We start from the raw sequence: 23540 nt of genomic DNA on the forward strand, positions 1-23540 counted from the left end.
GTGGGTCTATACACTTCTGTATGGCCATATTAATGCACTTTGTAATGTACATTGTGCATTAATTATGAGCCATACAGAAGTTATCAAAAGTTATTCACTTACCTGTTCCGTTGCTGGCGTCCTCGTCTCCATGGCTGCCGTCTAATTTTCGGCGTCTAATGGCCAAATTAGACGCGCTTGCGCAGTCCGGGTCTTCTGCTTTTCTCAATGGGGCTCCGTGTAGCTCCGCCCCGTCACGTGCCGATTCCAGCCAATCAGGAGGCTGGAATCGGCAATGGACCGCACAGAAGCCCTGCGGTCCACCGAGGGAGAAGATGCCGGCGGCCATCTTCACCGGGTAAGTAAGAAGTCACCGGAGCGCGGGGATTCAGGTAAGCGCTGTCCGGTGTTCTTTTTGAACCCCTGCATCGGGATTGTCTCGCGCCGAACGGGGGGGGGGTGGTTGAAAAAAAAAAAAACCCGTTTCGGCGTGGGACAACCCCTTTAAGGCAAATAGTAATGCAGCCATCACATGGTACCGTGTCACGGATCACAAGTGAGAAGATGGAACAATACCTTTACAGCGCCACCCATTGGAAGGTAGCATTCCTGCAGGTCAATGTTAGGCCTTTTGACAAGCCTTGTAACAATGACTGGGAGTATAAGCCAAAGCCAGAGTCTTCTCCCGAAGGAAGCGATAACCATGCACAGACAGCTGTTTCGGGGGTTTTGTCCCTCATCGGTGTGCCACAGGTTTCTGGCTTGGCTAGTGGGAAGCCTATAGATGTGAATCAGGAAGGGTATTGTTTCTCCTTAGGGACCTACATCTCTCTCTCACTATATACATACACATGTGTGTGTGATATATACAGTATATTCTTTTGAGAGGGGCAAAACATATGCCATGGTGCTTATTAGCTTGGTTCTGGTGCTATATTTAGGTTAAGTGATTGTTTCTGCTATTATATTTATACTATATTCTTGGTTCTGGTCCTGCATTTATGTTATGATCATGGTTCTGGTGTGATATTTATGTTATGAGCTTGCTTCTGGTACCGTATTTAGGTTATGAGCCTGGTTCTTGGACTGTATTTATGTACTGAGCTTTGTTCTGGTGCTGTATTTAGGTTAAGCGGGTGGAGATGACATGTAATAAAAATTGCCATGGTGGCTATGTTATTACATCTGTTGCCGCTCTTGGAAATCCCCTTTAAAAATCCCGCACTTGCCCCTAAAGTCTGTAAAACGGTTGTTCACCAGGCGATCGTTTCTTCCATATCAAACACAAAGGTAAATGCCAGCGGCCATTGGTGAGGGTTTTTTTCATACTTTATTCAGGTACTTCTATGTATGGATTTTACAAAGTGCCTGAATAGAGTCCGATGGGCGCTGGTTTAGATATTGCACCCATTGTTTATTCAAGCCTTGTTCAGCCATCAGCCTGCTCCTATAATACAGCTGGCCACCTCTAGTTTGCCCAGTGCCATTCTTTTCCACAAACCACCCAGTCTATTATCTACCCTGGAGAAGCACGCCACAAAGTAGTGCTTGTCACTATCAGCTGAAGTTGCTAAAACCATCCGCGGAGTAACACACGACGTGCTGCGTGCTTCGATAGGACGTGCTCTCGCCTCAGCATTAGGCAGTTCCTCTCACGGCTCAGAGATCCTTGCGCGGGCCGGTAGAGGAGGAGGAGGCGGCGCCATTTTGTGCTGTTCTCGAATCGTGTAACGGAAGCGGGGAAGAGGCTTCAGACGAGCCGCCAGCTTCCTCCGCGCTTTTCTTCGTCCTACCGGCCGACTCGCTTACTGGTCTTCGCTTTGTGACTGATTATTCCGAGGTCATGGCGGACGTCGACAAGCTGAATATCGACAGCATCATCCAGCGGCTGTTAGAAGGTGAGGCTCCCCGGCCTGTCCTGTACTAGGAGGTAGCAGGCCCCTCACCCAGTGTGAGGGGATGGAGAACAGCCGCGTCTCTCCTCAGCGGGAGCGCCGTGTAACCTGCGCCTTTATCGTGCGGCTCGGCGGCGGCTGTGAGCGGCTCCAGCATGCTGGGACTTGTAGTCCCTTCCCGACTACCGCAGCTGATGGCTCTCTGCGAGCTCCTCGTAGTTCTCGTGTGTGCGAGGTGACGGCTTACACCGGGTCTGCCGAGAGTCTGCGGAGCGCCATAGCCGCGGCTGATGCACCTGCTGGGCGGCGCTGCTGCCGGCCCTGATGGCTGTACTCGGGGTCTGCCCTGCAGTAGTGAGGGGCTCCCGTCCTCTGACATGTACTGATCCCTGCGGTCGCTGTACGGAAACTGCTATAGGTCTTATTTTGGGTGGTCTTGTCTCTCTGCCCCATAGTCTGATATCCAGGGGTTGTGGCCGGTATAATTGTGTTCATGCCTATTGAAAAAAGGTGGCCAACTGTAGAGCGCTGCGCTCAGGGGCGACCGCCGCGCGTGTAAATGTAGAGCGCGGCGCTCAGGGGCGACCGCCGCGCGTGTAAATGTAGAGCGCGGCGCTCAGGGGCGACCGCCGCGCGTGTAAATGTAGAGCGCGGCGCTCAGGGGCGACCGCCGCGCGTGTAAATGTAGAGCGCGGCGCTCAGGGGCGACCGCCGCGCGTGTAAATGTAGAGCGCGGCGCTCAGGGGCGACCGCCGCGCGTGTAAATGTAGAGCGCGGCGCTCAGGGGCGACCGCCGCGCGTGTAAATGTAGAGCGCGGCGCTCAGGGGCGACCGCCGCGCGTGTAAATGTAGAGCGCGGCGCTCAGGGGCGACCGCCGCGCGTGTAAATGTAGAGCGCGGCGCTCAGGGGCGACCGCCGCGCGTGTAAATGTAGCGCGCTGCGCTGCTTTTTTTTTTTTTGTTTTTTTTTAGTTTCAGACTTTTCTCAATCCCGAAAAGGCTACTTTGTATAAGATGCTGACACGCTGAATTCCTTGGACGTCTGGGGGGGCCACCTGCAGGTGTCCTGTGGATACCCTGTACCTCGTACCGCCTGCTGGGGCTTTCTTTTTTCCCCCCTCCTTTTCAAGTTTTGTTTTAGAAAGGGGACCACGGGGTGAGACCTTATCAGCGATTACTAGTCAGGGTGTAGTCACAGGTGACTCCTTCCCTCCCCATACAAGTTCTGTCTGATTGGGAGAGGGATGGAACTAGCAGGCTAGTTCACAGCAGCCATTTATTTCTTGTACCAATAGTCTGAATTGCAAAAATTGCCCTATTTTTAGAGAATGTGTTCAGGGTTTGCACATAGCTGAAATGCTGCAGAATGTAAGACAGATTCTGCAGCATTTCCGCATCCAAAACAGTCATTATCTGTTGTGTTTCCACAGCTGACTTCAGAAGATATTGCACTCTCACCTCCAATGCCTTCACGCTCTTTCCTACACTAGATGGCCTCTAATAAGTGCAGCATTGCAGGCCACTTCTGCATCACCTGACCAGCGACTCTAAGGGGGGCGTTTGTTTTTAGCAGAAATGCTGATGGGTCACTAACCCTTTCCAATCCAATTTGTATCCTGGTTTTCCTAGGGGGGGCTTACTCTTTTTCTGCTGTTATACAACGGCGCTATATGCTGGCTAAAGCCAGTACTGCATGAGGTGACACGTTGGCTAGGCTCTGACAGCAGAGAGGCTGGCAATATACAGTAAGAGAACCCCGACGGATGTCTTCCAACATCAGAGCTGTACAGCCTTAAATCATAATGTCTTTAGAGGTCAGACAGTGGATTGGAAAGGGTTAATACAAATTACCAGGGAGGGGGTGGGGTGGGAGGGAGAAACCCTTTTAAAGAGAATATATCACTGCTAGAGCTTTTTGCGCCTTGGTGTGATGCCCAAACGATGTGCTCACACAGGCGGGTACGATATCTGTCCATGACACTCGGACTGATGCCACTCGTGTGAACCTGCAGTCTGTGCTGTAATGTATCGCACGCTGCTTCAGTAGGAAAACAAAATAAATTGCATTGTACTCTAAAATCACACCTACATGAGAGCTCGATATTTCTATTTTTGCTGCCACATGAAATAATGGCCGATTCTGAAACCAAATTGCCCAAAAATAGGACATGCAGTGACTTTGCAATCTCGGACCGTTGGTCCTGGAGAAAAATAACTCGTGAACAAATACATTGATGGCTAAGTGACTTTAAACGTGTGACCTGGCGTATTTCTAGTAATCAGAAATTGTGCTTGAAACTGGCCTGTATGAATGTGCCCTAAGGGCGCACACAAGCGTATGCTACCGCATATACTGTCTGCGTGCGCAGCATACAGTACCGATCTGACACTGACTTTTTTTAAATTGTACCTCACACCGTGCAAAAACGTTTGCCGCTCACACATATTACATACTTGCCAAGATTGTGTATGGGGGTTGTCGGCACGCATGTCATGGCTTACTTGCTGCACACTCTCAAATGTGAGATGTACGTGATGTGCTGCAAAATATACTTGTAAGAGCACTTTACGGCCGGTCCCACATTGTAAAAATGGCACGTTTTATAGCGTTTTTAAACCCCCAATCATTCCAATGGTTGATGTGGTGCTTGAGTGCTGGGTTCTCGGAGGGCACATTCCCAGCCGAAATCTCATGGTTTGGCCGCAGCGAAAAACCGCAAGATTTCTCCCGGGAAAGCACTGCTTCAAAACCCGCGGCACTCAGCTGCGGGCATTAAAGCGGCTCGGCCGCAAGCTTTTCCATTGCGGCTGGCGTTCCCACAAAGGAGAGCGCATCCGCAACGGAGGGAAAAAAATGGACCTCCTGCGGCCAGGAAATGCGCACCGGCTTTGCTGCGACGGATTCGCCGTCCCCGTGTGGACGAGATTTCTAAGAAATCTCATGCACATGGTTGGCTAATCCTGGGATTAGCGGTCGCAGGCAGATTTGCTTCAGCGAAATTCTTGACGGAATTTCCGCGGCAAATCTGCTGTGTGAACGCAGCCTAAAAATCACTGAAATGGAGTAGCAAGCGTTCGAAAAGCTCACCTGAGAAGCCACATTAAAATCAATGGAGGCATTTTAGTGTGTTTAGCATTTCAAACACTGTGCTACATGCTATAAAAAAAAAAAAGAAAACCGTTAGTGTGAGTGGCTTTAGGGTAATCTATACTGTAAAGTGCAGGTAGAGAAACGGATTCCATCCGGCACCTGGACCTGGTGGGTATTGGCAGCAGTCGGCTCTGCTTGCAGTGGGTTTAAATGACAAGAGCTGATGGCACCCAGTGTGGCGGTGCTGGGGAGTGTAATTATACCCAATGATCAGCCTCCCTAAAGTGCCCAACAAAGGCTGGAAGGAAAGCACTTCCTGGTCACACAGGGCATCCCATGATTTGTCTCAACCAATTAATTTGGGTGTTGCACTCCACCACTCCTGAAATGAGGCCGGCTGTATTGTTAACCTTCATTTTCAAAGTTAACTTGAAATTAAATCTGAATATTTTGATATAGAAGAGAGAAAAATTAAGTCCGAGGCCTGACTTGTTAATGCTTTTTCTGTGCAAAGAACACCCATTAAACTAAGTGTATGAAATTGCTCACACTTCACTGGGAATTTGTTTTTCTTAGTAGTCTAGGCATTGGAAAAAAAATTAAAATTCCTAGTTAACCCACTACTGTTACTGAGCATATGGTTTGCATAAAATATGCCACGTGGCTAAAGTTATGGCCTCTTTAATCAGTGTTTGACCACACGCATTGCTGACACATGTAGAAGATCCTAACCCTATCGGTCATATTTTCACACTAAAACCACTCTCGCGCAGCCCACTCTTCACAGCGTTTACCGCGGCATGCTAAACTCTGTAAAGCGCCTCAGTTGATTTCAATAAGGTTTCTCAGAGTAGCTGTCTTAGGTGTTTAACCCTTGACATAAGGACGTACAATTACATCCTGCACGGTCAAGGTATGTATGGAGGGGGGTCGCAGGTCAACCCTTCTCCATAAAGTGCGTGTGCTGGCTGTTTCTTACATATGTCATCGGAGGTATTGACCATTTAAATGTCCTGGCCAATGTTTGGCGGTCCTGTACAGCCCCACGTGATGAGATCACAGGTTGCTGTGCGTTTCACATGGCAGCCGGTAGCCTTTTGAAAGGCCTCAGGGCTGCCATTGCAAAATGCCTATCAAGCAATGCCCATGACACGGCTTGATCGTGGTATGAGGTAATGCTATGGCAGAAACAATCAAAGCGTCACAAGTTCTTATCTCTTATGCGGACTGAAAAAAAAGCAAAAAAATACATTTCAAAAAACTTTACTAATAAAGTAAAACCTATTGCCATATTTATAACAAAATAATTTTAAAAAATTTATTCCGCTGCGTCCATAAGTCTGGTCTAGCAAAGTAATGCATTATTTGCCCCGCATGGTGAATGTCATTAGGAAAAAAAATAATAAAGGATGCCAGAATTGTGCTTTTTTTTTGGTCACCCTGTCTCCAAGAAAAAAATGTGATAAAAAGCGCTCAAAAAGCCATGTATAGTCCAAAAATGGTACCAGTATAAATGACAGCACATCTTGCAAAAAACGAGCCAATGTACAGCTATGTCAACGGAAAAATAAGTTGTCGCTGTCAGAAGATAACGGCAGAAAATTTTAAAGTAAATATTTTAAATGGTACAGCAAAAAAACTATAGAAATTTGGTATTGTAGTAATTGCACTGACCCATAGAATAAAGTTATCGGGTCACTTTTGTTGTATGTACACTATAGAAACAAGACACACCCACAGTAGGTGGAATTACGTGAGTTTTTTCCATTTCACTACACTGACGCTTTTTAAACTTTTTAGTACATTGTATAGTACTATTGAAAAATGCAACTCGTCCCGCAAAAAACAAGTCTTTAGACATCTACGTAGTTTTATGATTCTTTTTAAAAGGGGGAGGTAAAACCAAAAATGGTGTGGGGGCAGCTGCATCCTTAAAGGGGTTGTCTCGCGGCAAACATCAAAATTTAACATTACCCCATTCCCCCTGTCACCCCCCACCCCCGGCATAAAATAGCAATTTAAAGCGGTTTTTAAACCGCTTGCTACTCACCGATCCGACGAAATATGGAGTTGTAAAAATCTTCTCCCTAAGATGGCCGCCGGTCCTTTCCCAGGGATGCACTGTGGTTTTCTCCCATGGTGCACCGCGGGTCTTCTCCCATGGTGCACCATGGGCTCTGTGCGGTCCATTGCCGATTCCAGCCTCCTGATTGGCTGGAATTGGCACACGGGGCAGAGCTACGATGACGACGTGGTGAGCAGCTCTCCGGCACGAGCGGCCCCATTCACCAGGCAGAAGCACGGACTGCGCAAGCGCGTCTAAAAACGCCAGAAGACATCAGATTTAGACGGATTCATGGAGACGGGGACGCTAGCAACGGAGCAGGTAAGTGAATAACTTCTGTATGGCTCATATTTAATGCACGATGTATATTACAAAGTGCATTAATATGGCCATACAGAAGTGTATAACCCCACTTGCTGCCGCGAGACAACCCCTTTAAGAGGTTAAATGTTTGTACATATCTCTGCAGCTGTGTAAAACCATAGTTCTAACCTTATATTGCAAAATTGCCTATTATCACCTTATGAAGCATACAAGTTTCACTTTGAATTGCTGGACTACCCATTTAAGGAATGCCCATATGGATGTACCAACGCTGTGGGTTTGTATGTGGAAGACTTGCAGCATTTACAGTAGCAGCAGAGTGGATGGAATTTAATAAATCTGACCCACACGATGGGGAAAAAAAATCAGCAATGTGAATTTCAAATCTGCAACATGTCAATTTATACAGCAGACTTTACCCTCTGCAGTGTACAGGGGGAATTCACTAGAAATCCACATGTAGATTTTGTAGGTGTACAATTGGGGAACCTTTTACACGGGGTGATTGTCTGCTGAATAATTGTTCAGCACTTGGAATGTCACTTCAGCTTCTCAAAAAGTCACTGGCTGTTTATTAAAGTTGTCTAGCGGTCAGTTGTTTGTATTTGAACAACTTGCGAATAAAGTTACTTGGAGATCTCCTTTTATGAACAATCTCAGCAAACTGTCAGCCATATGCTTCAATGACTTCTGAGGGATAGTTGCTGTGAGTAGAGGTACCTTTATACTGGCCAGTTGTCAGCTGTGAACAATCTCACATGGTCATTCATCTTGTCGCAGGACATCCCCAGTTTACATGACTACCTGTGCTAGGACCATCTGTGCAGAGAAAAGATGCAGGCAGCTGACAAATGAGCATTTGCTTGTTTGTGAGATGTCTTTGGAAGCTCACGTGGGGCAGTAATTGGTAATAAACGTGTTTGGCCAGTCGTTGGCCTGAGTAAAGGGTCAACTGGCTGTTGTACTCTGGTATGTGTCTGGCATTTTAACATTCGTGGTCAAATTAGGATTGTTTTTTTTTTTTTATATGATCTTCTGAGTTGGATGTGATTGTTCCCAGCAAGAGAAACCAAGTAATCTTGTAGATGATACCTTTTAATGGCTAACAAAAATACATGATGTAATAGCGAGCTTCCGAATCAACGCAGGGTTCTTCAGGCTTATGGATTGGATCTGAAGAGCCATGGATATTTATACACACTTATATCATACATACTTATGACAAGGCACAGATGTGTTGGGTAACAATGTAACTTGTGTATGCCTGGGTGCGAAGGCCGTGCTTGGAGGATTCATATATGTGCAGGAAATGTCTTTCAAACAGGAAGACTATATGCACTGTGAATTTTTTGTATGCATTTTACCCCTATTGGGTTGTAATGAATGTAATCTGTGCGTTTATCTACAAACTAGTAGGCCTTATTTATCAAAACTAGACAATAACTTTGTCCTTAGCAAGCAATCGTAGCTCAGTTTTTGTGAAATTGAAAGCTGTACTGTGGTTGCTATGGACAAAACTAAATTGGGCCCAGTATATTTGATTTATTTGTGTGACATGCACGCTAAAATCTATACTTAACCAGGTCAAGTGGGTTTGACAGGTTATGGTTGGGTTTGGTTGACTGACATACTGATTTAACAAGTGATACGACTTTCTGCTTATGTCTTGCAATAAATAGTTGTACTTTGTTAAATGCATCACAGCCATCTGTTTAGACTGTCAATTGTTGGTGAAATTGCTATGCAAAGTTTGTTATTTAAATCTATACTGTTTTTTTTTTTTTTTTGGCCAGATGAATGGAAAATAAGCCACAGTCTCTTACATAAAGAAACTGTGCATAGCATTTCCTCTATATAGTTTCAGCCACCCCTTAGATGTAATGTAGGCAGCTGTCATACATCATATTTTTATGGCTTGTACACCGAGTGTAAATTGATTGTGAGCATAAATCTGTTTTATTACTACATGGATGATCCTTGAAAAAAGTAGACATTGAAAGGTGAACAACCTAAAGTAGCAGCATTGGCAGTGTTTTATCCAGTTAGTTTATGGTATTACGGTCAAGGGGTTTTCCAGAACTAACATCTTGATGACCTAACAGTGGTGGTTTGACTCCCAGCACCCTGGCCAGTCAGCTATTTTGAAGAGGCTGCTGTGGCCTTTTCACTATATACCAGGCACAGCATCATACATTTTGTTGTGGCTTTTCACTTGAATCAGACTGAACTGTAAATAAGATATTTGACCCATGCATGTGACATCACAGGCCAGAGAAGAGGGCATAGTGCTCACCTGTGTGCAGTGGATTCTTTAAATGACTGATTGGGAAGGGGTAGCCTGCCAGACCCCCCTCCCAATCTAGTATGACCTTTCCTGAGGAAATATTGTCAATCTATTAGTGCCAGATAACCCCTTTAACTTCAGTGTGCCATTGGTGGTGGTCTGCACAATGATTATAAAGGGTTTTTTCTTAAGATATTTAATTATCAGATTTTTTGGGGGGGTCCAACCCCTGGGAACCCTTACCAGTCAGCTGTTCCATGGTGTCCCAGCACCTCCACTCCATTACATACCCAACAGAGTGTCCTAATAGTATAACTGCACATGTACAATGAATGTGACCTAACCTGAAGAGGTCACAGCGCTCATTTGAACACAGCGACCCCTTCAAACAGCTGTGTGTTACAAGTTGGACCCCCACCCATCTAATATTGATGACCTACCCTTAGGCCATCAATACTTAACTCCCAGATAATACGTTTTTAATTGCCTTCTAAATATCTCCCCTCTCATCCCCTATCCATTTAGCAGTTATGGATTACTTGTTTTGGCTTTTGATTCAGCTTGCCAAGGCTCCGTTAACATCTGCTTTGGAGCCTCAGTCACAGGTCCCACCATAGTCAACAAAAAGTAGCGCTGCATGTGAATGATCTCACAGCCTTTTTGTTTCATTTTATAACAAAAGCCATGATGCAGATTTTTATAACCTGCGGTGCCTCCGTCCCAGCCCACACCTTAAGTCCCATTTACACGCAACAATTATCGCTCAAACGATTTCTTTGATAAATATTACCACTGTTTGCTTTTCGCCTGAACGATTTTTAGTTGAGTTTAAAATCCATTGTTCGGTCAGAGAGCTGATAGCAGGGACTGCATGCGATGATTCTCCACGGGAGCGCTGATAACCTGGTATTCAGCTTCAGTCCTGTGGCAGAATAAAGGGGCTGTATGCAGATAACAGACCATTGGTGTTCTCTGCATACAGCAAAGCGAGACTCATTTACATGCAAATTAAGGTAATAAGCTGCTAAGGGGTATTGGTGTCAACTTGCAGCTTATGCAAAATGATCGCTCAAACTGTCATCCTCCCTATCTTTCAAACTAATTTAGAGCTATCATCTTTGCGTGTAAATGCGGCTTTAGACTACAGCAAGGTTTCCCATTGAACATAATGGGATGTGGATTTGCAGCGGCATCCACAGCAGGTATCCAATGCGTACACATGCCCTCAGACTGGATTGGTTACATTTTAACAGTTTAAAAATATATATCTTGCTTTTGGTGTAACACTTTTAATTCTACATAATCAGATACTGAATTTACAGGTAGCATCGCTGATGTACAAAAGCTTAGTTAATTTTGTGACTACACATGGGAGCAAAGGATGTTTAAAAGCTTTATTTTCATTAATTTATTTCTAGTAAGAGGATCAAAGCCTGGAAAAAATGTCCAGCTCCAAGAAAATGAAATTAGAGGGTTATGCTTGAAATCTCGAGAAATCTTCCTCAGTCAGCCAATATTGCTTGAACTTGAAGCACCTCTCAAAATCTGTGGTAAGTATTCGCTTAATTTTCCAGCAGCTCCTTTTATGTGAGGTTAACATTATGTAAACCATTGTCTCCTCAAAAGGCTTTGTGCACATCGGTCGTCTGTTCTGTTTTCCTTTTCGGTTATGGGTTCAAGAAAACGGAACTTGCTCTATGCATCTGTCTTATGTTCAAACCAAATGGACTCAATTGACTGTAATGGGGTCTGTTCAGTTTCCATCTGACATTTTAAGGCATGAAATAGTGCTGCATGTAGCGCTAGTTTATCCTGCATTAACTGAATTCAGTGAAAGTAGCGCCACACAGATCCGTGGATGCTGATGTGAACAAGCCCTAGCAGGTCAAGTGCGCTTGATTGTCTACATTATTAATCTGCAGGGGAAAAAGTAGATGAAGTGATACCACAATTAAGACAGATCCTAAAGCTATGGCATACTCTAGCACTATGGCATCACTTCATGAGATGGGGAAATCTCTAATACTGTATATAAATCAAGTTGTAGCCTATATGAAAGGATAGGTGACATTTGCTTCAAAGTGGAATACCCCTTTAAGGCCAGGTAATACCCAATTACGATCGTCATTTTCTAGTTTCGAGCCGTCATAAGGACTATTGCCTTGTGTGAATCCCGTGAAGCAATGACAAATGGCTTATCCTTAACAGATCATGCTACCATGAATGTCATAGTGGCACAACATGTAAATATGGCTCTTGACGATATTCACACTAACCATTGCTTAGTGTGCCGTTTTAACGAGTCGTGAGACAACGATTCTACTTTGGGGAGAAACTTGCCTGTCGGCAGCGAGGATTATAACTTTACAAATGTGCACTATCCACAGATGGTGGTTTCAAACCCCTACTGATTTTAAGGTTTAAACTGTTGCATATGAGGTCTTTCACACGCACCACAAAATCGTGAGATTTTGTACCAATGCGACATCGCTACAAAACTCATGCATGAGCTTCACATACATGCGTCTTGTAGCCCATGTGAAAAGAGGCCTAAAAGGGGGGGGGGGCTTAAAAAGTATGCATAAGGCCTCCCTCACACAGCCGTGTGTTTGTGTGTGTCTCCATTGAAATGAAATGGGAGCTTTGTAGTGAGTTTAGCACAGCGCTGAACGCTGTAAAAAAACTGTTGGGGGAGGCCTAAGGCTGCAGTCACATCATGCATTTGTACTGTGGTTTTACAGAAATCACATCTTACAGGATGAGTAAACTGTAATGTGGCTGGCAGTGACTGGATTTATGTTGCTGTTTGTTCTAGGAAGTTTTTTTGGGGGGGGGGGGGTCCTTCCCTTAACAGTCATCAGTGAGGAAAGTGTGCAGTTTTTACATGTACAAAATATTTGCCTTTTAATTTGGCACCTGTTGCATTATTTTTTAATTAAATTTTTAAAAAGTGGCCCCCATGCTGAGTATGGGCTTATGAATAGTGTGTGGCACACATGCTATGAACATAGCATCATGAATACAAGAGAACAATAAATGCCTAAATGTTCCCTTTTCTAATTTCTGTGAAGTACGAGGGACTGTTAATTTAGACAAATTGGTCTTTGCAGGTGATATTCATGGGCAGTACTACGATCTGCTCCGACTCTTCGAATATGGTGGATTTCCTCCTGAAAGCAACTACCTGTTTCTTGGTGACTATGTGGATAGAGGCAAACAGTCCTTGGAAACTATTTGTCTCCTTTTGGCATATAAAATAAAATATCCAGAGAACTTCTTCCTGCTTCGAGGCAATCATGAGTGTGCCAGCATTAACAGAATCTATGGGTTTTATGATGAATGTAAGTATATTGAGATAAAAATTTGTAAATTTTTTTTAATTTTTTTAAGCTGCTACTGTGTATGACTCTAAACATAATTTTAATGTAACGGGGATTTAATGCTATTGGCTTGGTTAGTCTAGATTTCTGCAGTTCCTTGAGAACAGATGGTTGAATTAGAGACAGTTTGCTTCATGCTGCTGCAGTATGAAATTGGTAAGGAAAAATGGTAGTGAGTCATGTTTATACAATTGGTTTGGCAGTCTGAACTTGCCAGCTGCTCCTATGTGCGTGTATGAATAAATAGAATTATTTTTTTTTCTTCTTAGGTAAACGAAGGTATAATATTAAATTGTGGAAAACCTTTACAGACTGTTTCAATTGCTTGCCAATAGCAGCAATAGTAGATGAGAAGATTTTTTGCTGTCATGGAGGTAAGCTTTGGAAAGCTAAGCTTGATGATCTTGGCAAAGGCATGTTTGCTGAACCTGTATAGTGACTCATGGATTCAATAAGGTTCTATATTAAATGGAGATGGGTGATAAGTGTAATGCTTTGGCATTGCTTCGTGGGAAAAATGGCTCCTTGGTACAATATGCAATCGAACATGTATTTGAAGACTGAAAAGTTAAAATTTAGGTTTTATTTTCAGGCTGTCCAATACTGATTTGTAGTATGACCGTGTGTATGAGGCTTTGGTGAGTTATACGAATTTGCACTATTAAGGCCTCCTTCCCACGAGCGTGACGGGCTCCGCAGCGTAATATTCCGCTGTGAAGCCCGTCACGGCGCCCCCCAGAGCCCCTATACTTACCTGCGGGAGATAGCGTGAAATCGCTTCCCCGCCCACCGCCGCGCGTCACCGCCCGTCACCGCCCACCGCCCTCGCGTCACCAGCCGTGTCACGTGACGCGGCCGGACCGCGTCATTTGGCGTCATATGACGCTCGGCGGTGGGCGGGAAAGCGTTTTTTCACGCTATCTCCCGCTGGTTACAGCGGGAGATAGCGTGAACGGACGGCTTCCATTGACTGCAATGGAAGCCGTCAGTGCGTACAGCCCGCCCTCACCCGCAGAAAATAGAGCATGCTGCGGGTGAGGACGGGAGAAATCGCGGTGCGTAATTCCGCGGTGGAATTACGCATCGTGAGCATTGTGCTATTAGGTTCAATAGAACCTAATAGCTGCGGGCAACGCAGCGGATTTTCGCCGCGAATTACGCGGCGGAAATCCGTTCGTGGGAAGGAGGCCTTAGGGTGCCTCCACACGGGCGTTTGCGTTTTTGGGTGGGCAAAAAACACAGCAATGCGGCAAATGTGTCTGCTTTGTGAAGTGCATTGCACTTTTTTTTTTTTTTTTTTCTCGCTGCAGTTAGGTTCTAAATGTTTTTTAAAATCTTAGAAAAAAAAAACATTCTTGTATATTTCTCAAAATTCAATAAAATGTCTTTTAAAAAGTTTATTGGAGTCGGCAACAAACTTCCGGTTTCCAGCATCCAGTGATTTGCACTAACATCCACTGCACTTCAGGCTGTGAGATCTTATATTTGATTAAACCAGCACAATCGTGCGTATTAGTGCAAAACTTATTAACTGGTAACTTCCATGTTGAGGTCCTTTTTACATGCAAAGAATCTTTCAAACCACTGAAATATTTAGCTGTCTATTTTGCAGAAAGATTTAGCTGTCTATTTGCAGAAAGTGTTAATGGCCATTAACTCTCTTGCAAAAGGACCTCCAGGAGTTGTTTGCTAAGTGTCGGTGTGCTTAAACACACTCCCAGCTGTGCAAACAGCTGGTGGGACATTCAATGGTTTATACCAGCTGCATGGAGAACATCCTGCTGTCTTTTGAAAGATGAGCGAAATATTTAAATAGAACGTATTTGCTCAGTCCTTCACTAAACTTCATCGTTTCAGCAGCTGAACTAAAATCCATCGTTCAAACGAAAAGAGCACGATGCCCGCGTTTACATGTAACTATTAATTTTTGACAATTTGGATGACTTTTGAGCGACTCTTTGCGTGTAAAAGGGCTTTTACTGGTATTAGATTACAAAGTCACACTTTAAAATTGGGGCCAAATAACTTTAAAACAAAAAGGGTACTTATTGATCCTCAGCCCTGGTGATTCTGATCAGTAGCTGTTGAATTGGCACAACTGATAGTGCTGGCTTAGGGCTTCACACTGGTGATCACAATTTTGGCTGTGAGAAAATGGCTGTAAAATCATATGTTAAGACATGTGTGTTTTTGTTTTTTTGTTGTTTTTTTTTGCGTTAGCAGTACTTCTCCCTGAGAGAAATATTGTGCATTGCATCACTACCGCCTGCAGTCTTAAAGAACAATAAAATTGTGTGAAAGGCTGTAAAAGTTTCGATTGTTAAAAAATGCATCGCATCAAAATGGCAAGCTCATGTTGCGATAAAACTGAGGCTCCATAGGGAAATGTGGGTGATATTAAAAACGAGCAAAACGCAGAAAGATAGGACATGCTCCGACTTTTCCAAACTCGCAACATCGCATGAGTGAAAACATCGCAGATGTGAATGAAACCATTGAAAAGCATGGGATTCATAATTCTGCGTCTTCGCTCTCATCACGCAATTTTACCACCAGTGTGACGGCATTTTTTAGGGCCATTTAGACGCGTCAATTACTGCTCAAAATTCGTTTAAACGAAAATGAGTGATCGCCCCTTTTTAATTTCCCAAAAATCGTTTACTATTCATTTTTGCTGACAGTCAGCCTAAAAAACATCACTGCATTGTGGGCTTCTCACCGCATGTAAACTCTTCCCTCTCAGTGCTTTACATTGAATGTTGAATTTTAAGATCACACAAATTCCAGTGATGGGTTCTCTAGTATTTATAGCATTTCCACAGAACCTTGACTTTCACATACTGAAACGCAAGGTTTGCCGACAACCCTTTATTTTCTAGAAACTGCAATTATAGACTTCTCTGGCTATTGGCGTTATGTGAAGGCGATCAAAGTATATGACCAAGATATGTCTGACATGCTTGATAAACAACTAGTGCAATGCACCCACTGCTTTATATAGGACAAGTTTGTCTGAACGAGTTTGACAGCTTGCCACCTAAATAAGCGACAGGGTGCACTTTTCAGTAAAATTGCTGTGTAAAATGTCTAATCACATGATCGTTCACATCCAGTGTTTCCTTTTGGTGCACGTACAGATTTCAAATGTAATCCCAAACATGTCACACTGACACTCAACTCTTTGAATAGGTTTATCGCCAGACCTTCAATCAATGGAGCAAATTAGGAGAATTATGCGCCCTACTGATGTTCCAGATCAGGGTCTGTTGTGTGACTTGCTTTGGTCTGATCCTGATAAAGATGTTCTAGGTTGGGGTGAAAATGACAGAGGTGTGTCCTTCACATTTGGAGCAGAAGTTGTTGCAAAGTTTCTTCACAAACATGATTTGGATCTAATTTGTCGAGCTCATCAGGTATGCTATAATTGTATGTACCTAACCTCTGTTATCAAAGGCCTTCTCATTTCCACATATATCCCAATAGGGCGTTAAGGGTTGGTTTACACGGCTGAATGTAAAACTGTGTGAATAACACAATGTTTTACTGCTGTGAAGCTGTCAGTGACCCGGCCTATCGCCGCATATGGGAGTGATATTGTACAGTGATATTACACTTTCTGCACGGTTGCTTCACAACTGCACGTATATGCATCACCAATACGCAATTGCATATGGGCAGTGTGAATTATGAGCCCATAGAACTGGCTCTATCAAGTGTAGTATGCGGCAAAATAGAACATGCTGCTTTTTGCAGTTTTGAATTATGCAATTGCTATATGCAAATCTGAGCTGAATTGCGTTAGGCAATGCATTTGCCTGCAAATTACTGCATATAACGCACGTAATATGCTGTAATCTTGCACTTGTGTGAGCTCAGCCTTAGAGATTTTGACACATTTCAGTGCTAAAAGCTGTCTTTGCTCTTTTTTTTTTTTTTTTCTCCACTCTCGCCACTTTTCAAAAATACCTGTGGTGCTTTCACAACCTGACAGATTTGTTATAATTTACCAGAAATGTATGCAAATCTAGGCCTTCTGATAGCGAGCATGTATTTAAATTTTTCACATAATGGCAGCCAGAGAGCCACCCACTAAATTTGGTGCATTTTACACCAATGACTTTCATTTTAGGATCCATTGAGATGAGACTATTATTGTTTGAACAAGCAAGTGACATCTCTAGCTCGTTCGCTCTCATGCAGCCTGTTTAGACAGAATGAACAAGCCAAAGCTGTATCTGCCTAAGTGAATGAGGACTGAATGAGCGCCGTTTAAAGGAAACAATAAGCGAATGGGCCTGTAAAACTTTTTTCTTTTTAAATATATGCCTGCATAAAACTAATGAAAAGAACAATTCACTTTTGCTTAAACGATAATCCTTCCATCTAAAACCACCTTAGGGCTTATTCAGATGTCTGTATATCGGCCGGTTTTTCACGCCTGACTGATATACGGTGTCCCTCTGCAGGTGGAGGAGGTGGGATGGTCCGGGAGCAGTGCACTGAGCTCCCGCCCCTTGCCACTATTTGCAATAGGATGGGGGTGGAGCTAAGTTTTGAAACTTGGCTCTGCCCCCTCCCATTGCAAATATCGGAGAGGGGGCAGGAGCTCAGTGCACTGTTCTTGGCCATTTCAGCATCCTTCCCCCTGCAGAGAGGGACATCGTATATTGGCCAGGCGTTAAACCCTGGCCGATAGACATCTGAATAAGCCCTAAGTCTGGTGTGTAACATAAATATTAAAGGTCTCATACATGGGTCAATCAGCCGACCAAATATTTGAGTGTTCATATCTGTTTACACATGGCAATAACTAACTGGAGATTGGCCAACAAATGAGAATGTAAATTTGTCCGCTGATCGTATTTTATGTAGGGCAAACCTTTTTAGCTGCACATTTGTATATGCATCTATTCCTCTGTGCACTGTAGTGCTTTAATGCTATGCTTGGGAATCTTACAGGCTTAAAACTGTTCCCTTTCTTCTTTCTCTCAATTTTAGGTTGTTGAAGATGGATATGAGTTTTTTGCGAAAAGACAATTGGTGACACTCTTCTCTGCCCCAAACTATTGTGGCGAGTTTGACAATGCTGGAGCAATGATGAGTGTAGATGAAACTTTAATGTGCTCCTTCCAGGTATGATCTGAAACCCTCTGATATTTCCAATTTGCCTTGTTGCTCCCACCTTAATTTGGGCTGTACTGTATATTCCAGTGATGTATTACCTGACAGACTTCTCCTACAGCTATGCTGAAGTACAGTTACCAAATACTATGCAATATGAACATTTCTAGTTGACTCTTATACTGAGATGGAAATGTTTCAGCTTTTAAATCCACTAACGAGTTGAGGAGCTCCCTGCCCTACACTAGTGACTATGCAAGCACAAGCTGTGAGCCTGTGTAGTCATTTAACGGCCAGCATTAGAGAGGGCTTTCTCTCATCTTGTCACTTGAGCTTATCCGCCGTGTGGCAGTATTTTTGCCTACCCTGGCATTCAGTTGCACAATCTTGTCAATGCCGGCAACACTGTGTAGCCGTTGACAGCTAATGGGAAGGGTTTTCTCAGAATCATGGTTACTTCAGCGTTACCACTTACCCTACAACACTAATTGTGGTTGTGCTGCTGACAAAATGAAGGAGGTCCCCCTTTCTCACTGTAAACCTTCTGTGGTTCCCTAAAAGGAATAATTAGAGACATGACAAATGTGATATCACACTTGTCACTTCTAGTTCATACAACCTTTCTGAGGATTGTTAGTTTGTTTTGGGGTTAGCTGCACCTGTATTACAGAGAACTTCCTCCCAATATAGACCTAAATTACACACGGTCACTAAACCTAGTCCACGTGCACTTTTTTCTTGTTTTAAAGTAAAGTTGCAGAAGCATTAATCCCACGTTCATTAGGGAACATCTCTAAAGATCCTGCAGATGTCCTTCCTGCTAACCTTTATAAAAGAAAAACATATCTTGCAGGAACTGTCGGACTGATAACTTGTGATGCTAGACAAGTGAAAGTGGACAGTGGTTTTGGCTGCTTGTATTTGCAAGTGCTGGCCACTAGGATCTGACTCCTGCAAGCTAGGCACCATAGGAATCTTTATTTCTTTCATTACTTTCTGCTACTGCAAGGGTTTGAATGGATGAAGGTGGAGAGAAGCAGGACTACCAACAGCAGCAAAGGAGAGAGAAGTTACAAATATAGTATCGCAAAGGGCCGAGCTCGCAAGAATTGGGTTCTAGCAACCAGCACTTGTAAATATAAGCCGTTACAAGCACTGGCTACCAGCGCTTAGATGCTATTAAAAAATTAAAAATCCTCTAATTGACGCAGCTCACGCCCCTTCCCCCACCCCTTTTACTGGCCCTAAACTAATTAAATTTATAAAATAGCGAGAACCTCCTTCCGTACTAGACTAGGTATTAAATATGTTTGCGGTGCAGCTATACACTGCAAGTGCAGAGTGGAGACTGCACGACTTTTAATTGCATCCAGTTAATTGATTTTTGCAAGAGGAATTTATGTTAAAACTTAGTGGAGGTGTAATTGGCCTTAAATGTCTGTAGGTTGGCATAAGAGTGCAGAGAAAGTTGAGATGGATTGCAGAATGAGACTAGATACAGGGCTGAGGTTATTTACAATGAGATGCACTCAAGCAGAATACACAATGCTAGGACTCATTTTGGGTGCATTTGAAGCAGTAAAATGGTTTGTAAAAATTTACAGTCCTTTTTAACCACTTAACGCCACAGTTTACATCCTGGCTGCAGGGTACTTAAATGCCACCTGTGGTTTGTGCAGGATCAGAAGTGAACCTGCGCCATCATGCAGCTGGAGCTGACTGACTGATAGCCGGCCTTCTCCTGCAACAGCGGGGGTACATGAGGACAGGGCTCCCTCCCCCCCTGTATTTCGGAATCTATGTAGATCGCAGCATGTGAAGGGTTTACTGACGACATTGGACCCCTGCAATGTAATTGCGGGGGGCTGACTGGTTGCCAGGGCAACAGGAAGCCAGATACTGGCAGCCTGCTTTGCCATTGTCTGATCGCTATTACAAGCAATAAGGCATTGCAATACATAAGTCTGGCAATGCCTTACCATAGCTATCATAGCTGTTATGCATTAAATCCCTTAGGCCTCATGTCCACTGGGTAAATAGAATTGCGGATTCCGCGGCGGATTTTGCCCATGGGGAACCATTGCCATCCGCGGGGTCCATTAAATTGATTTTTGCACCCGCAGATGGCATTTTAAAAGAATTGCATTTTTCATGCGCGGGAGAAAAACGTGGCATGCTCCATTTGCCGCGGATCGGCAACATTACAATCACATTGATAGCAATGTGTGCGGATACCTGCATGCAAAAAAAAGCCATTTAAAGCGAATCCGCCACGGAAATCCACGGCAGATTCTGCGCGGATTGTATTTTTTGAGTGGACATGAGGCCATACAGGGACATGGAGTGTAAAAAAACACAACATTACAAAAGAAAAACGCGTCGCGCCCCCCCTATTTGTATGAGAAAAATGTAAGGGGGGGACCAATGTTTAGTATCATCACGTATTTAATGGCCTGTACTATAATTTGAGCACACTATTTATCCTGTGCAGTAAAAACCGTAAAAGGCAAAATGCTTAATTTTGACTCCCAAAAAGCGATCAAAAAAGCCAAATGTACCCCAAAATCATGTTGCAAAAAAAGCAAGCCCTCAGAGCTGCGTCCATGGAAAAATAAAAAACTTGGGACTTTGAATGCAGCAATGAAAAAACTATTTCCAAAGGGGTTTTTATTGGGCAAAAATGGGAAAACCTAAAAAATTTGGGGTTTTGTCATCGTACAGACCTGGAGGAAAAAATTGTATTGTCATTTATGCTGTATGATTGAATGTCAGAATTGATGTTTTCTCTCCCTGCTCTCAAAGTTTTACAGTGTTATATGCACCCAAAAATAACATTAAAAACTGTAGTTAGCCACGCAAAAGACAAGGCCTCATAAAAGTATCGACAGAAAAATAAAGTTATGGCTTTTGAAAAGTGGAGATGAAAATCCCTCATTGTCTTTAAGCCCAAAATAGGCCATGTCCTTAAGGGGTAAAGCAGTTTTTTTGACTAGAGTATTGATGGTCCTTTCTATCTGTATCTGGTCAGTGGGAGTCCCACTCCCAGCAACCTTCCTAATCAGCTGAATGAGGGGCAGACATTCCAGCAAGCAGCATGTCTCTTTCATTGTTTATCAGGTACAGCTCTGTACTTCTGGTTGTGGCTGTGCCTAGTATTGTAGCTAATGCAGCCAAAGGCAACGCAGCACTCCACAAGCTGAAAATGCATGTTCCCAATAGCATGGATAACTTCCTTGCTACACAATCCAGTAAAACGCACAAGAGGCAACGGCATAAAATTAGGATGGCCAATCAGGAAGACTAATCTACCGTGAAAAATGCTGTTGACTTTTGTCTAATATTGTAGTGAAGTCCCATTCACTTCATTGGGACTAATTTGCAACGAGCTGCAGTAACGGGCACAGACTCTAAGAGCTGTTCCCTCTTCAGCCAGTTGGAGGGACCCCCACTGATCTCATATTGATATCCTGTCCTATAAATTATGATCTTAAAAGGGTTTTTCAGCACTTCAGTGTTGGCTAACTCTGAAGGTTTTATTACTAAATTACTTAAGTAGATCCTTTACTCTAGTATGCTGTCCTGTTTAAGGGTACACTCTATTAAGCAACCAGAAGAATATACGAAAACTTGTGCCACTTGGCTAATGGCAGCCAGCAAAGAATGCACACTTCCTCTGCCGCTTTCACCAGTGACTGGCTTGCATGTTTACTTGAAGATACTTGGCAGCCATCAGTCCCTGGAATGAAAGCTCATGAATGCTGCTTCTTTTAAGAGTCCAGTGTATTCATTGTTAGCTAAACATGTTGCAACCATTTAGGATGGCAGACCTGGCAACATAACTTGGTGACAGATTCTTTTTAACTTGTACTACATGTAAACTGTATATATTAATATTAAGGGCTAATGCTCACAGACAGACTTATGCCACAGTCCCCGCAGTGGAATAACGCAGCTGTTGGGTTCTATTGAACCTAATAGCTCCGTTCTCGCATGCAAGATTTTGCCGTGGGGAAAAATCGCGGCATGTTCTATTTTACCGCTCTTTTTCCACAGCAGGAGGTCTCCATTAATATAGTATTAATGGAGACCACAAGGGAAAACGTGGTATAACAAACACTGTTTTCTGCGATTGCCAGTGGGGCTTTTTTTGTTTACCCCCACGGCGTAAATCCGCAGGTGTATCCCGCTCTGTCTGTGGGCATGAGCCCTAAGTATTAATTGTCTTGAAACAAATAAAAAGATAAAGCTGTTTTTCCTTCTGAGCTTGGTCTAAAAACTGCATGAATACCTAAGAATCCTGGAAGCATTCCCTTCAGTGAGCAGCAGCGCTGTTCTGTTGTCTAAATATATTCTATGTGATATGTGAAACTGAATGATTTGGCTTGTTGGGCTTAAGACTTAGTCATCTTTTGAATTTATTTTTGCCAGATTCTAAAACCTGCAGAGAAAAAGAAGCCCAATGCGAGCCGACCCGTAACGCCACCTAGAGGCATGATAACGAAGCAGGCAAAGAAATGAGTGTCCTTCTCTCCATGGACTTGTATTATAGTATATAATCACTTTTTTTATTTTAAACTGTGTAATGTGTACTGGTCCGCTCCATCCATCTAGATGTTGGTGGCTCCTTTTCTCAACTTTGTTTTGCTTCCTTTTTACTGAATTGTATTTGCTACAGCGCTCACTATTTTGTCCTTTCTTTTCGTCTGAAAGCACATACTGTTTTGTTTCTACAATGGTTTCCTTTATGCCGGTGTTACTGTACACTCCAGGTCCCTTTTCTCTTTAATTCATGTAGCTTTGTACAATTCATAACTGTAAATGCTTGTTTACTTTAGTACTTAAGAGGGCACTCAATGGCTGGTGAGACGAGGAATGTCACTGCTATAATTTACATATTGTTTATACAAACCACTGTGAAGATTTTTTTTTTTTACTTGTTTTAAAGGGATTCTTTTTAAAGTCATGTCCACAATTGTATAGCCATTTTCAATATTAGAAGGATCTTCCCTGACTTTGCCAACATCACTGGTTTGATGTATATTTAATTAAAGCACATTTTCCCGTACTGTATTCTTTAACTGAAATTAAAGCCATTATTTTAGTTCTTGTGTTCCATTTCCTAAAACTAGCATTTGTACCAGTGTATTGCTCATGTCTTCCACAGCAGTGAAGTTTGACTTGCGTCTGTAGTATTTGCATGGTTATTGAAAAGGAGAGAATGGATACAAAGGCATACCATGCACTTAATGGCATTACAACACAGTGACTGGTTTTATTTTTGCCCTAAAAGCATAGTTACCACTCATTAAGATATCAGAATTGGGATATGCCAAAGTTGTCACTTTAATGTTTACCAGCCTTTTTTATTTCTTAATAAAACAAAAAAAAACTTTTTGTTTGA

General features: G+C 43.3%; 1 protein-coding gene across 1 annotated transcript; it reads left to right on the forward strand.

The window, feature by feature from the left end:
- The first annotated feature begins 1643 nt into the window (after window positions 1–1643).
- Window positions 1644–23540, forward strand: PPP1CC (protein phosphatase 1 catalytic subunit gamma). The gene is made up of 7 exons (XM_066603254.1): window positions 1644–1877; window positions 11057–11188; window positions 12749–12979; window positions 13288–13392; window positions 16208–16431; window positions 18017–18151; window positions 22568–23540. The coding sequence occupies exons 1-7, from the start codon at window positions 1823–1825 to the stop codon at window positions 22655–22657; spliced, it is 972 nt and encodes a 323-aa protein (XP_066459351.1). The 5' UTR covers window positions 1644–1822; the 3' UTR covers window positions 22658–23540.

The sequence above is a fragment of the Eleutherodactylus coqui genome, chromosome 5, assembly GCF_035609145.1.
Source record: "Eleutherodactylus coqui strain aEleCoq1 chromosome 5, aEleCoq1.hap1, whole genome shotgun sequence".
Taxonomy (NCBI): Eukaryota; Metazoa; Chordata; class Amphibia; order Anura; family Eleutherodactylidae; genus Eleutherodactylus; species Eleutherodactylus coqui.